The sequence below is a fragment of the Pinus tabuliformis genome, chromosome 4_2 (genome assembly GCF_031772625.1).
Source record: "Pinus tabuliformis cultivar Carrire ecotype Pingquan chromosome 4_2, CPIR1, whole genome shotgun sequence".
Lineage (NCBI taxonomy): Eukaryota > Viridiplantae > Streptophyta > Pinopsida > Pinales > Pinaceae > Pinus > Pinus tabuliformis.
Genome location: NC_142304.1, coordinates 323,144,285 through 323,154,467, shown reverse-complemented (window position 1 = coordinate 323,154,467; position 10,183 = coordinate 323,144,285). Strand labels below are relative to the sequence as shown.

The following is a 10,183-nucleotide window of genomic DNA, read 5'->3' as shown; positions in this document are numbered from 1 at the left end:
GAAAAGACATCTACTCAGTATAATTTTAACCCTTTTCTGGACTAAGATAGAATAGCTATGAAAAAGGAATACCTTAATCAAACATGGCTAAGATGTTCTCTCGAGTATTGTTTTCTACCTTTTCGGACTTAAGAGACTATCTATGAAAAGGGACATCTGGAGTTTTCTTTTCGCCTCTTTTTCAAACTCTCTAAACATGAAAATGATGTTGAGTTACCCCTTCGTTGGACTCGTAAAACTAAAATGATGAAGGACTTGTCACCATGACAAGATAGAGCTACTCCTTCCTAGGGATCGTTATAAATACTAGGTGGATTCATCCAAAGGATGAACTTATGCAACAATCATATGGTATCTTCTTCAACTTTAAGATGAAAAATAAAGAGGTACTCGCTATAAATAATGGGGGAAAATGGAAAGAAACATATATCCTATATTTTGTATGAAAGGAAACATGTCGCTCTTGAACATGACACTTATCTATATCTCATGTTGGCTTTGGTTTATCCTCACTTTGTCACTTTCCTTATTGGGTTTTGGGAATCCATTTTCCTCTCATCTAATTATATCTTATTGTCACTATGACCTCTGGTCCTGTTTTGAGTAAAATGTTGCCAAACTCTGGAGTCGTGTCGCCAATATATTCAAGAGAAGTCCCATTTGTAATTCAAAACACTTATACCCACTTTCACTTTTCTACAACAATCCTAAATCACTCTTTCCAACTCTACAGAATCCTATGTTTCATGTTGATAATGTGGGAAACATTATGGCCCTCCTTCGATGGATCACTTCCTCTCGACTCCAACTCATTATCCAGGAAGATGGTCTAGAAACTCCCTTTCAGTACCTTGGAGCTTGCATGCCTCAATGGTTGTTTCTTCACATTAGACTATAGGTTCACATCACTGGCCTTTGATCGAATGATTTTGTAAGTGTTCGACTTCAACTTCATTATTCACAATTGTAGATTTTGATGATGTACCTTGAAATCCATCATCATCATTGGTGGTTTATCTTGTGCCTATTAATGATTTACATCGTTGGCCAGTAATGAAGTGGTTTCTACCATGATCAACTACGACCTATCTATTCACATGGTGAGATTTGTACTTTAGTTGGATCGAGACAGAGATGAAGACCCTGGGTTTCATTTGATAAATCCAAGCTGTGTGGAGTTATTAAGTATTCATGATTGTAAACATGATCCTTTCTATATAGATGATTACATCCATGTCATGGATTCGTGTATTTTTAGATGCTTACACTTTAAGCATATTTATATCAGAGATGTCATATATATTGTATTATGTGTGATTTGCAGGTCTCTCAATGGTGATTCTCTAAGTCCTTGCCTTTTCTTGTAAATCATTTTAGACATCACTTCCCGTCCTGACTTCATGCTTTAGGGTGCATTTGTTATACAATCTTTTGTCACACTCCCATTCTCGTATCCTAAAGTGTCACACTTTGTGTCGTCAATGTGACAAGCGTCCCGAGTGATGAAAGTTGTCGCAAATAATGTATTCACCATGAAACATGTTTGGAACATCCCTGAACAAAAGGAAGAAAACTCGCCTTGAAAGCATTCTGAAGAGCTTGTCAAAAACCTTGTTTTCCAAGAACAACACTACTTTTATCAGACAAATTCGTGATGGTAACCTTTTGCATAACTAGTGACTAGTGCAGCTAGTGCTACTTTTACTAGGAAAAACCACATTGATACTCTTCAAGCAAGTTTTCCAAAAATGGAGGAGAAGCTTCTCTTACTGGAAGTCTCGAGAATGATGAGATCGTTATAGGTGAATGAAGATTTTAACGAGACCTCCCATCCCTAGTCCTTGATCCTACTTTCATGGATATTTCCCTTGAGATGTGGAACTTCTCCCTCCTTTCATGGATCGTCAACTCCCCCTCCTTCCCTATAAATGAGATCCCTGCTATCAACTAATGGTTGGCTAATGATTGGTTGCCTTCCTAGTTCTGAACTATGCCCAATTGTTGCCCATATTGCTAAGGAGAAAGGAGTTCTTGAAGGTTAAGGATAGGACTTAGAAACTCACCTAAAGGAGGCTTCCAACATCAAGGCTTAAATGGTTGTAATGATCCCTTTACCATCTATTAATAATACATTATGTGTTTGCTTTCCATAAATGTGTCAATTATTTCTCATTTAGTATAATACTCCTTGATCTGTTACATATTTTATATTGGAAAAAAAAATTCTATGTGTGTGTTTGTTGTATCCACATGATCTTCCTTGCAAGTATTCATCATACATATATTTGTCTTCGTAGTTTCTATATTCTCCCATTGGACTAGAGGGATCGTTTCTGCCTGCAGAAAGGATTGCTTGCACAACACTTCTACATGAAGAAGACCCAACAAATCTATGAGAAATCATCTACAAATATAGCATAATACATGTTCTTAGCAGTGGAGGTTGTTGAGAAAGGTCCACATACATTAGAGTGGATCCTTTCAAGGACTACATGCGCCTTGTTATCTCGATCATTGAAGGTGGATTTTTTGTACTTCCCCAAGGTACACATTTTGCATGTATCATGCTACTCTAATTCTCCTTTTGGGAGGCATGTGGTGATATGTTGCATAATGTTCAAAGCACCATGATGCAAATGGCCAAGTATTCTATGCCATAATGCATTGACATCTCAACTTTGCACCTTCTCTGTCTTTGTGCTCAATGCAACACAATCTTCAACATCTATCTTGTAAAGGTTATTTACTTGAACCCTGATCTTCTTCACTTGTCCCGCGGCGATGAGTCTCAGAAATGATTTCCTTTGCCGAAGCACATCATAACCATGGTCTTCCAACACCACGATTGAAATTAGATTCTTCTTTAGACCCAATACAAACATCACATCCTTGAGCTTGATAAGGGGGCCTGACTCCCTCTGAAAGGTGACTATACCAATACTGGTTGTGTTGTAACTTCCATCATCTCCCATCTCGATGTTCATTTGGAGACCTTTCTCCTCTAAGTCACTAAAAAATTATTTGTTCCTCGTTATGTGGAATAAGGCACCATTATGAAGATACTCCACACTCCCCATCACTGTGCTTTCCATGCATGCAATGAGGGTGAAGTCCAACTCGAATTGTGAAGCCAAAGCTTCACCTGCCACTCCTCCTAAGAGCTTCTTTCATGCCTTCTTATGTGGACACTTTGTTTCATAATGCTTGAGTTCATGATAGTGAAAGCACTTGATTTTGAACAAGTCTTTCTTCTTGTCCCCTTGACCAAATTCTCCTTTGGATTGAGATTTCTTCCCTTTCCCTTTCTTTGCCTTCCCAACCAAGGAAAAATTTTCTTCTTCCTCACACTTGGATGAGGTCTCGACTTTCATATTCCACCTTATCTCTTAATGTACCAAATTGAACCATAGGCATTACCAATTTCACAGCTTCTTCCTCTCATTCACCAAATCTTAGTAGTTGTGCTAGCTTTTGAGAAGGGCTAGGCTTACCAGATCATCTTCTAAAACCATAACATCAACACTCCCAAGTTCATCATGACATTGTGTGAACTTGCTTAGGTACTATGGTATAGTGTCATTCTTTTGCATATTGATATTTTGAAGCTTTTCCTTGAGTGCCAGCTTCTTGTGGTCACTACTATTATAGAAAAAAAAATCAATGCTTTCCACATTGCATATGGAGCCTCTTTCCCATGGATATTAGAGACAATATGGTCTCGTACTCCCTCCAATATGATCCTCCTAGCCTTGGTTACACACTTCTTCCATTTTGCTAGATTCTGAGTATCAACTACTACCAGTTTCTGGATATCATTATCAATGAATTCTTAAACCCATTATCTTCAAGTACTACCTCCATGCGGTCCTTCCAAGCAACATAATTTGAGATTCCCTCAAGGGCATACTCAAGTCTTAGTCCATAGAAATCCATCCCACTAGCTATGAAGAATTGATCCTACAAATTCGATCCTCAAGAAATAACAAGTTCAAAATATCTTCTCTACTATGAACCCTGCTCTTATACCATGTAGAAATTTAATGTCTAGATCAAAAACTTATAATGTAATTTACTAAAACACAAGACTCAAATCTACTCTACTCATTTGCATAATTCAATTCATGATCGAGAAAACAAATCATAAACATGCATTAAGATTTATCACACATAAAAAAATATTTATCTAGGGGAAAGAAACTGCTCAAAACCCCTTCATATATGTATTGCATTAATCAAAGAATAGAGATGAAATACAGTTCTTGCTCAAGCTTGAGCACAACCTGCAATTGTATAGTCTATCCCTTTGCCTGACTAACTAACTTTGGCCAACACAGCCAATTTTCAAGCCCTCCAAGCTCCTATTTTCTTGCATTGTTCCTTGAGGAATTAGGCCCCTATTAATTAGGAAATTCCTCAATGAGAATTGTGCAATCCATCTAGGCTCATCCTCTGACTAAATGCACCACCTGTACACTTCGGAATAGTCTACAACTGATAGTACACTTCCTTGGAATCTCCATCTCAACTGGGTAACTTGAATTCTATGCATGCATCAGTTATTTTGGGTTGATTGATTAGTTAATTGGTTTATCACTAAGTGAGATGAAGTTACACCTCCATGCTTAGATCTTCCACTAGTTCTTCTAATAGTTAGAACTAGTTTAACTGACCATAACTCAATTTAACTAAAATATATTGCTAAAAATTAGAAATCAATTATACTGAAACGAATTCATTCTTCCCCAACTCGAATTAACTAAGATAACTAAGTGACAAGTGCCATGTCAACTCAGTTAACTGCCTCTAAAATTTCTACTAAAATAGAAATTCGAGTTTTAATCTAGTTTGACCAAGGCAAAGTGAAACTTAGATTTTCTTGCTACATGTTCAACAATGTCATCCCCATGCACATGTATTTTTTGAGGGAAAAAAAGAAAACTATTATTTTTAATTGTAGTTTCAATTTAATTTTACATCCAACCAATACCCACTCTACATACTTTGGAGGAGAACCACACCAAAAAATATTGAAACTACATGAAAAAATGTGGGTACTTAAATATATGCAAAGTGAGTCTAGTAAAAAGTATGCAAAGTGGGTACTCGTTGGATGTGGGAATTTAATTCTACATCCAAAGGGTTCATACACTTAACATTTGTGTAAACCTATAAGTAGATAAGTTAAAAATATAATTAATATAAAATAAAATAAAAAATTATTTCTCTTCCTTTATCTCTTATTTTATTATTTTCCTTGGGAGGCTCATTTTAGACCTCAAAATTCTTCTAATGATACTTGCAAGTGTAGTCAAAGTATTACCTCTAAGACCTAATATTTAATGGTTGTCTTCAGAACCTTTCATATGTTGTTGATGGTTGGTGGAGGTGGTGAACCTTGTTAGTCCAACCACCATATACTCATTCCAAAGATCCTTTGTACCGCAACATCTATATTCATATGTGGAAATTATATTTGAAATGAGATGGACTTGGTAACTACCTGAGCTATAATTTACATGACTTCTTGAGCTCGTTAGTACATGTTACCTGATTTCGAGAGCTAGTTGGTGTATTGGAGTGAATCTGAACCTCCATAGCATGGACTAAAATATCAACTTGACCTTGTCTATTTTGTGCAGTGGGAAGTTTTTGACAAGCTATAACAATTGGGCAACTTTCAAGCATTGAATCAAGTGGGTTGATAAGTTTTCAAGCTATGGATAAGTTTAAGCTAGTCCTTTGGAATTATCCATTGAGAACTATAGTGGAGGTGGTGAAACCTGATATTCCAAGAAACAAAAAATCATTGTAAAGCTTCTTTGGGATATGTTGCAACATTTGGATATAATATGCAATAATTATAATTGGAATGAGAGGTACTTGGTAACTAGTCCATGTAAAAGTTACTTGACATAGAGAGCTAGTTGGTGGGCTAATAAGCAATGAACCTAACTATTGATAAATGAAGGTCATGCACTAAGAAGCTACAAACTTGACTTCATCCAATTCATAAATCGAGAAGTTGCTAACAAGCCATAGACTATAGTAATTGGGCAACTTTCAAGCAATGGATAAGGTGGATAATTAACAAATTGGGACAAAAAAAGATATGGTTGCTCCAAACCACAAAAACACTTTGGTTCATTATGTTTATCCTTTATAGTTCTCGATCTAATGGTTCTCTACATGGACTTCCACTTATCTAATCCAATAATGCTTTGCATGGATGATCAATCAACTATGCTCTACATGGATGCCTAATCAATGATTCTTTAACACATCACATATGTTATATTCTCAAATTTTCATAGTCATCAGGTATAACTTTAACACATTGCATAAGTTACATTCTCACTGTATTGTCCCTTTCCAATTCATAACAACAAAGAAAAAGTGAAGCCATAGTCTACCATGATCCCTATAGGTTATCAACGAGACAAAGGGGGTTAAAAGATTAACTAGTAAATATTATCTTAATAATTAAATAAAAGGTGGTAAAGTCACTTATGGAGAAAAAGTGACCCATGGTATTATTTTTCCACTCGTGGTATTTTTGAGAGGGAAAAATTATAAAGAAGAAGAGACTTGAGGAAAAGGGGGATGTGATATTTGATTGGTGAATTGTTAAGTAGCTCGAATAGCTATTTTGAGGGGGAGAACCCTCAAGTATTCCTAGTTTCGGTGTTGAAATACACACCCTAGCTGGTGGCGATTCATTTCGGCCAAGTTCATAGTCTAGGAGGAGATCTATCTTTGTACCTGAGAGGCCGAATTGCTAGATTGCACAAGGGTTGATTTATTATCTTTAGGGAAGCAGATTTGTGCAATTTCTAGAGGTTGAATTTGTGGTTTTGTAGGGTCCAAACTTTACTCCGATTTAGAGGGGAAATTCTTGTGTTGTAAGGGTCAAGCTTCTTCTTCAATATGGAGGTTGAATTAACACCTATGAGGGTCAAAACATCATTTTAGAGGAGGAAAAAATTACCTTGTTGTAGGAGGGCAGGGTTGCATTTCTCATGGGGGTTTTGTGGAGCCAAATCGTCTTAACTAGTAGGTTGAAAATCACTACCATTTAGAGTGTTGAATTGTATTGTTCAGGAGGGCTACATTTCTAGAGTTTAACCAAGTTAATTTCATTCTTCAGAAGGGTCGAATCCACAATTTGCTATGGAGAATGAGTTGCAAAGCTAAGGGAGTCAAGAAAAGGGTTTCTTGGGAAAATCCCCCATCAGGTTTCCTTCTAGATTAATTGATGTAATTTCCTTCCAATTTATAAATAAAATAGTTGAAGCTTACAATATTTTTTCTGCAATTTCTATAATGATGTTGACAAATTTATTGTTGAATCTTCTAGCAAAAAATTATAGTGAATTTCTTGAAATTAAAGTTTTGGAAATTAAGTTACTTATATAAGATGGATATTACATGCGCGCACACACACAATGAAAAAGACAATGGTATGATTGTGCTTGGAATCTCTTAAAAGAAAGGAAAATGGACTCATTGGTGTTTGACTACTAATGGGGCTCAAAAGGAACCCATTATTGCAAATTCTTTAGAAAAAATATATCTATTAACATAAAATTCTAAGGGAAGGTCCACTAGCTTTGAACCAAGACTCCAAATAACTGCATTTGATCAAGTCAAGTGTAAGAATTGTGCTATAAATTGGTTATGAATTAATCACTTCCGAAATCAGATTAGTATGAAAAGGCTGATGTAGAATGGGATGGAAAATTGGAAATCCATTAATGCTATAGAAACCTAGAGAGTGATAAATTGAAATCCTAGAGGCCAACTTCCCCTCATGTTCTTGTGTGTTTAATAGCGAACTCCAAATTCTTCCTAAGTACACTTCTAAGAATTTGTCTTCCCCTCATGTTTCTATGTGTTCAATGGTGAAATTCTAACTCCCACTAATGCACAAAGTTCAAACTCCCACTAATGTTCTATCTCAGATTTGCACAAAGATTTCACCGTTCCCGAGAGTCTTAAAAAATTAAAATGGTTGTAGCTATGATCCCCTTGACTCCTATCCCAATAACAAAGAAGATTTGTAAAAGATGACTCCTATCCCAATAACAAGAAGGTTTGTAAAAGATTAAAAGTGTTGTAGGTCCGAGGACAATGGCTCCCATCCTAATAACCACCTCGCAGAAAAATACAAATTATAAATGAATGCAATAATTTGTTCTTGAACGAGGCACATTTAGTGTATTCTTATGAATATACATACAATAACGTGCAAATATGAACAACATGCAACAACGGTCTACATTTGGAAGGAAATGAAGCAAAGGCCCTACTCCATGTGATACATTGTGAGCTAAGTGGCATATTCTTATTGCCCTGTGAAAATGACTAAAATAAATATGATTCATGTTTCACTTTATGGACTGCAAGTGCGGTAAGGGAGAATTCCAGATTTAGGACTAAGTCAATTCCAGTCATCTTTCCCTAGGATATATAAACTAAAATATATAACCAAGGAGTAACATAGACTTAGAACAACATTGTGCGGGTAGAATTCAACCATAGACTTAGAGTAACATCCTAAATTACTCTTAGGAAGATAAATTATTCTTAAGATGACTCAGAGAACTGAGCTGATGCTGTATCAATGTACTCTCATTGAGAACCATCAGGGGCTCTGATTCGTGAGACCACCATTGTTCCATCCCATGAGCTTCCAAAAACTTCTTAGGACCCCTGGGAACCACATACACTTTTACAGCTACACGATCCAAACCAGACTCCTCTAGCATGCCCTGAATTGATTTGTCATGAACTTCAATAAATTTCTGAGGCATTACACAGTAATCAGAGTAGTAACAACAGATGGAATCGCTGCAGTTTACATAAAGATGGGGAACCCAATTCTGGATTTGTTGACCATTCTTAACAGAACGACCCTCTTTCTCATCATCTGACTGTTTGTCATTATTCCTCTTCCTTTTAAAAGGCAGAATAGTCAGGCCCTTCACCACATTAAACAACATCCCAAACTTGTCCCGAACACATCTGAGAGCCAGGGGCAGTGACACAGAAGGAGGATTGAAGAGATGGGTTTCTACAAATATACCCTCCAATGCTAAGGCCCTGCCAACCTGCAAAGCCACGCCAGCCCCCAGTGAATGCCCAGCCATGCTCACTTCACTCATCCCATGTTTCCCCACTGCACTCCTCACTGCCTCCAGTGTCTTGTGAAACCTAAATGAGTCACTGAGATCCTCCTTTGTAAAAATTCTCAGATCGTCTATCATGTCAATTCTTATGGTAGGACCTCTCAGCAGGGTCCCTCTGAGCGCTATTATTGTCTTAGAAGCCTTATATGGCTTCACAAACAGAAGATCACCTAGTGCAGCAGCCCTGTCCCATTCAAACGTTGCTCCAAAGATGGATCCGTCCCTCCAATCCACCAATAATTCCACCACTCTGTATTTGAAGAATTTCCACCATTTGGGTGCCAATGCTGCATCCCCCTCTCGCTTTTCCTGCCTGTCCACTTCCAGAAGATACGCTGCCTGTACAACGCATGCCATCACTTTGCGTTTGTAACTGTCATCCAACCTGTGCACAAACACAAACAATAGTATAGATATTATAATTATTCCAAAATGCAATAAGCAGCTATAGCTAAATTCGAGGATTCTTGTTACCAGCTGGATCTGATAATCTCTCGCCAAGAGGGTGTCGATAAATAACGAGGACCTGAGACCTGAAAGTCGTGTGGGTGTCCATTATTCTTTTCATTATTCTGCGCGTTCTTATTCTGGTTGGCCATAACCATGTTTTGAGTTGCAGTACAGTACAGTGGGCGCGCAAAACAGGGCAAAGTTATGTGCAAAAATGAGGGTTCCAAATAGTTTTCAGCAAACCCCAATGCTTATATGGCCACCGTTACCTAAAACTGTAATAATTATTTGGAGTTGCGTTGGAATTTTGAAAGCCGTAGTCTAACGAGGAGTCGTTTTTGTTTGGAATATAAGGGAGATTCAGCTAAGTTTTTTATAACATCTCTCTGAATTTTTTGAAAAATCATTTTTGATGAGAATATGATGGAAATTTTGGTATATTTTTCATAAAATCTCTTCGAAATCAAAAATTCAAATTATAATGGTTAAATTTAAGATTTAAATCATTTATGTCCGGAATATAATGAGAATTTCTGTATACTTAATTT

At 36.9% G+C, this 10,183-nt stretch overlaps 1 protein-coding gene across 1 annotated transcript; it reads right to left on the bottom strand.

The window, feature by feature from the left end:
- Positions 1-8,564: 8,564 nt before the first annotated feature.
- On the bottom strand, positions 8,565-9,784 carry LOC149169262 (GDSL esterase/lipase At4g10955-like). Its single transcript, XM_089425136.1, has 2 exons — positions 9,660-9,784; positions 8,565-9,570 (listed from the first exon to the last, which is right to left on the bottom strand). Exons 1-2 carry the CDS (start codon positions 9,782-9,784, stop codon positions 8,565-8,567), a joined length of 1,131 nt encoding a protein of 376 aa, XP_089281262.1.
- Between the last annotated feature and the right edge of the window lie 399 nt (positions 9,785-10,183).